General features: G+C 43.5%; 1 protein-coding gene across 3 annotated transcripts; it reads right to left on the minus strand.

The window, feature by feature from the left end:
• Positions 1–3,556, minus strand: cep20 (centrosomal protein 20; the record flags this gene model as incomplete). 3 transcript variants are annotated; one of them, XM_084441492.1, is made up of 4 exons in its annotated part: positions 1–636; positions 837–921; positions 2,995–3,192; positions 3,529–3,556. In XM_084441492.1, the coding sequence occupies 4 exons, from the start codon at positions 3,554–3,556 to the stop codon at positions 483–485; spliced, it is 465 nt and encodes a 154-aa protein (XP_084297618.1). In that variant the 3' UTR covers positions 1–482. The 3 variants fall into 3 exon arrangements, with proteins under 3 accessions (XP_084297618.1, XP_084297617.1, XP_084297616.1); XM_084441491.1 differs by lacking the exon at positions 3,529–3,556 and having other exon boundaries at positions 1–283; positions 467–636; positions 2,995–3,388; XM_084441490.1 differs by lacking the exon at positions 3,529–3,556 and having other exon boundaries at positions 2,995–3,388.
• Between the last annotated feature and the right edge of the window lie 1,791 nt (positions 3,557–5,347).

The following is a 5,347-nucleotide window of genomic DNA, read 5'->3' on the forward strand; positions in this document are numbered from 1 at the left end:
TACAGTTAAAAATGTGAACACAGATTGTCTGTAAAGTGAGAATAGATCGATAAAATTGCCATGGAACTGTCCACTGAAACCTATTTCATCGACAAGGCAGAATTAAACGTACAAAACAGACACAAAGCAAAGAGATAGATCTCATCCATGTTTGGCGATCAACTGTATAGTACTGTGTGTGATACAGTTTAAGGATTTCTTCACACTAGAGCGTTCTTCACACTACTAATTAAGCGATTCTTCAAAACCTCTTGGCAACTTCCTTTTAAAAACTGCTGATAACCTGCGAACACAAGGAGAATCGTCGTCCATTTCAAACCATTTCCGACCGCATCGCCACAGCCGCAGACAAAGTTTCACGACGAGGTCGGTGGCAGCGAGTTGGGAGTGACGGCGACATCGCACAGCTGCTTTCCCCTGCCGTGGCGTGGGAGGACACCTCTACCACTCTGCCCTCTCGTCTCACCTGCTGCGCGGCTGTGTCAGGACTCGGGACCTCCGGGGACCTCGGGACCTCCGGGGACACCGCTGGCTTCCCTGGTCCCGGCCGGAGCCGCGTGTCTCCGCAGGAACAGCTTCCCTCCGCTGTCGCCGCTGCTGTTCAGGAAGTGAGACAGCAGGCCATACAGCAGAGGCCTGGGGATGTACATCCGCACGCTTCCATGGTTAAAAAACACTGCCTCCTCTCACGCACCTGCACCCTACTCTCATTTTCCCATCTCATATCGAGCATCTTTATGGTCTCATCTGTCATCATTCTGACTTCTTAAACTTGCTGTGTGGGCCGCCGTCAACAAGTGTGGCGTTTTACTCGACGTTTACCCTTTCACACTTACACAGATGTGGAACTAGGATCCTCCACGACCCTCAGCTGGTTGGCCAGGAACTGTCTGTCCAGGGGAGCTTCAGGCTGACCCGATTCTGTGAATAGATCACAAATAATTCAGTTTCATCGTGTAAATTAGAGAGCACAGGAGCTCAGCCAAACAGCTCACTTATCTCTGGACAATTCCTAGCTAAATATATGTGACAAATTAAAGGAAAAACCAACAGTGTCTTAGTAAGGTGTTCGGCCACCACAAGCCACCGGAACAGCTTCAATGCGCCTTGGAACAGATTCTACTAAGTCTCTGGAACTCTACTAGAGGGAGGGCACACAACTCTCCCAAAGGATATTCCCTCATTTGGTGTTTTGTTGGCTGTGGTGGAGAACGCTGTCTAACAGGTCGGTCCAAAATCTCCCATACAGTAGGTGTTCAATTGGATTGAGATCTGGTGACTGCGAAGGACATTTTCATACTCATGAAAGCATTCAGTGACCCCGTTGTGCCCTGTGGATGGGGGCATTGTCATCCTGGAAGAGACCACTCCCATCAGGATAGAAATGTTCCACACAGGTATACGGCATATATGGATATTCCATTTGCCAAGAACCCAAAATCCACCCACGGGTATCATCTGGGTGAGCAAATTCCAGTTGTGTTTTTTGACTTGACATCTTTTTTAACTTCCTCAACATCTCTGGTTCACAGTTTGGCATGATAACCATTACGGTCTTGTAGCTTAGTGGTAGTTATCCTGCGCTGTATCCAACTAATCTAGATTTTTCCTTGTATCCAGATCCCTACTATATTAATAATAATTGATTCACCTTAGGAACACGACTACACTATGTCTCAGAATTAGATGAAAATCACAACATACTGTACCCATGAAACAAGTCTTTTACTTTTCTGGCAAGAACAAAACGTGTACTATACACACAATTAAAATGAAGTAATGAGCTTGTTCCTTAAGTCACTGAGAATCAGTCTGTCAATGAGGGGTCACTCCTTCAGATCAGTATTGAATTTTCTAGATTGCTAAAAAAAATAAGTATTGTATTTTTAGTTTGCTATTCTTGCACTTTGCCCTCAGCACTAGATTATGTTCTTAGTCACTTGTTTTAGAAAGGAGATGCACTTGTGAGTTCTGGCAAGTAGTAGTACATTGACTTTTCCTACGTTAAATGCAATTATTGTAAGTCGCTTTGGATAAAAGCATCAGAGTTTCAGAGTCAGTTCAGGTCTGCCTCTGTGATCATGGTGTCGCTGACTTGCTGAGGCAGGAGGCACCTGACCAGAAGGTGTGGTAACATTTCTTTGATCAACGTTCTGCTTTATCATGTGGTTAAAGTCCTCTGATTCTGTCTATGTGAGATGATTAAGACCTGTTGTTTAGAATGGATCAGCCCTCTCTTTTGGAATGTTTGCATATAGATAAGGTCAGATCATGATCAGGAGGGTATTTCACAAAGCTAACTGAGTAAGCCTGACCTCTGCAGTTTTATTTTATTTTTTTAAAACCTGCAACCTATTTTTTACTTCAGTCCATGTTCCAGATTTGAAGAGACTCATTGCAAAAGTCAGGCTTACTCAGTTAGCCAGCTTTGTGAAATACCCCCCAGGTCAGACCACAGTCATCACTGTTTGGGGTTTGAGGGTAACCTCCATAATCATCCCTTCCTTTGTTATCAAGGTCAGAGGAGTTCGATTTTACTACCTGAAGAATGTCCTCTGTTCACACTGAGTGGTCTCAGTCATGTGTCATTCTATGACTGGCTAAAGATAGTAATGTGGGTGTATCTTGAGTGGGTTATTAGGGTCCTGGGGATGAGACCTCACTTTTATTGGGATTCTTTTCACGAACAACACTCTTGTGCTACTTGTAAACCCATCCCCCTTTGCAAAGGATATGAATAAAACTGATTTATGCTATTGGAGAAATAGGTCTGTATTTTTTGAGTTTATTAGAATAATATCCCCCGACAAGCACGCGTGCTTGTGTGTCATAATGATTAGGAATAAACGACGTGAAATGTCGCCATGTTTGTTGTTTTTTTGTAGCATGCAATACACCTGTATGGAAGCGTCTGCTCATGTTTATCCACTCATTTATTCAGGTAAATTGTCACCAGTCTGTAGCTCGCCACCCTGGAGGCGCGCTCCCGCTCACCTGCAGTCAGGACAGAGGCGGTGTGCCTGTATTTGTTGTAGTCCAGGTACTCTCGGACGAGCTCGTTGATGAGCAGGTTCTCGTGGGAAAGGGCGGGCCGGGGTTCGCTCCTGTCGTCCAGCGCGTTGAACACCTCGGCTCGGATGCGAGCCTTCATCTGCCCCAAGACACCCCGGGACTCCAGGCTCTCCCTCAAGGCTTGAGGTACAAAGTTCACACAGGGGTGACAAAAATACAACTCTGCCAGCAACATTTTGGCAAACAACACAATGGTACCCGGCGGGATCCTACTACTGTATAAAATAGCGACACTAAAACGTTAGATAGACAAAAGACAGGACAGTACGTTAGCTTAGCTAGCTATGCTATCAAGTGGTCGTGTTGTGCAGGTTCTCGAGACAAACGCTGTGGGAGCCATATTCAGAATGTCTCTAACTGTGGACAAACTATATAGCTGCTTTTACGGCATCATATCACTTCGTATTTTTAAGTTTGTGTTTGTGTTTCTAAAGTCAAGTATATGACAGAGCTTACCACATTTCAGTTCTGTTATGGTCGCCATTGCAACAGGTATAAACAAATGACGTCCACTTTCCCTCAGAGTTCAAAGGGGAAAACTGTCTCCACGGGTGATTATCTGCTCCCACCTAGTGGTGTGAATTGCTCACGACACTCAAGACGTCCTAGAGTCTACTCAGAGGAGCCTTCTAGACTACTTTGTATGGTCTTCCCTGAGCTAAGGAGGCATGAAACAAATGGGTGTTTGAATATCTTATAAGATAAACCAAATGCTCTCAAAAGCATTTCTGTCAAGAATTATTCAGGAGTGTCTGTAATATGACATGCATAATTTCAAGGACTGGGCCCTAGGGCCTAGGTATGCCATATATACTGTAACAGGCCCTCCTAAGAGCATTCCTGCACCTATTCACTTTTCCATGAAGTTACTTTCAACTGTGATGTTGTTACCGGAGGGAGCATTTAAAACAATGATTTAGCAGATGTGACCAGTATTTTCAAAAAAGGTTTTATTGTTTGAAGTATTGTACAGACATTTCATACAGTAAATTGGCAATCAAAAATGAACAGATTGAATATAAAAAGTATAAATATAATACAATCTTTAGAATTTTAAGAACACTTACATTTAATTATACATAAATATAGTATATAATTTCTTAGCATATTGTCTAAACCAGTAAGACAAAAACAATAAAGTCACTTCTCTTGGAAAAGTCCATCTCTAGATTGGGATATAGTTATAATTATATGTACAGCCTGTCATATGAAATTAACACAAATAACATTGACATTAAAAATGATATCACTTCCAAGGCCTAAACCTTAGCATTGACAAAAAGGTGACTTGTTTGTGTTTGCATGTGTGTGTTTGTGTCGGTGGGTACTAGCATCTAGAAGTCCTGGATGTACCAAAGTTGTGGCCATTCCTGACTGTTTTCCCCACCAGCAACTTTTGAAAGGTCGGCCGGTCACACATCTGACCGATCCATTTCCACCAACAACTTTTTATGTGTTTACATCGACTGAAATAAAGAAACACCGCAACATAGTTGGAGTGTGTGCTAGCACCTTGGCTCACTCTGCTGTTTGCATTTTTTTCCCCGACTCATAAAAGGATCAAATGGTCAGTTAGGACCAGACTGTCAAAGCCTTGGCTTTTTCTGGGTCAGCCTTTTTGAGGGTAGTGTGTCAGAGAATATCTCTCCTCCCCAGTTGTTCTCGTACTGTGTGGTCTGCCTGAGAACGATCTGTGCAATGATTCTATTGTATTCTTTTGGTTTTTATTTTCTGCCTGGAATTAATGCGGACAGCATAGTTTAGCCTTTGGATTTAATATCAACAAAATGTACTGTACCGTGTTCTTCATAAAAAAACGCTTCATAAAATATAGCAGAGCTATAGAAATGAAAGTCCTTTCTTTCTTTCTTTCTTTCTTTCTTTCTTTCTCAGTACCTACTCGAAGACACAACTCCACGGTCCATTCTTGTAAAATTACTTACAGCTTGGGTCACTTTGATAAGCCCTTTCGAAACCACGTCAACCCATTTTGTGCCCAATACTGTATGAGCACTTGGGTTTTGACCAGGCATGACGTCCTCTTTCCCTTACTGGAAGGAGCACCTGGATGAGAGTCGGTGAGGCGATGACATCGTCAGTTTCACTTCCCGGTCGTCTTTCCGAAAACCAATGCCCTTAGGTAAGAGTCTGAGCTGCCTTGCTGGGAGCACTAAATGGCCAAATCTACACACTGGAAACGATGGAGGTCGGGCCGGGGTCAGTTTTGGAGTCTACCCCAGACAGTGAGAGCTCCTTGCTTGGGTTCCTGGGGAGC

The sequence above is a fragment of the Borostomias antarcticus genome (assembly GCF_949987555.1).
Source record: "Borostomias antarcticus genome assembly, chromosome: 7".
NCBI classification, from domain to species: Eukaryota; Metazoa; Chordata; class Actinopteri; order Stomiiformes; family Stomiidae; genus Borostomias; species Borostomias antarcticus.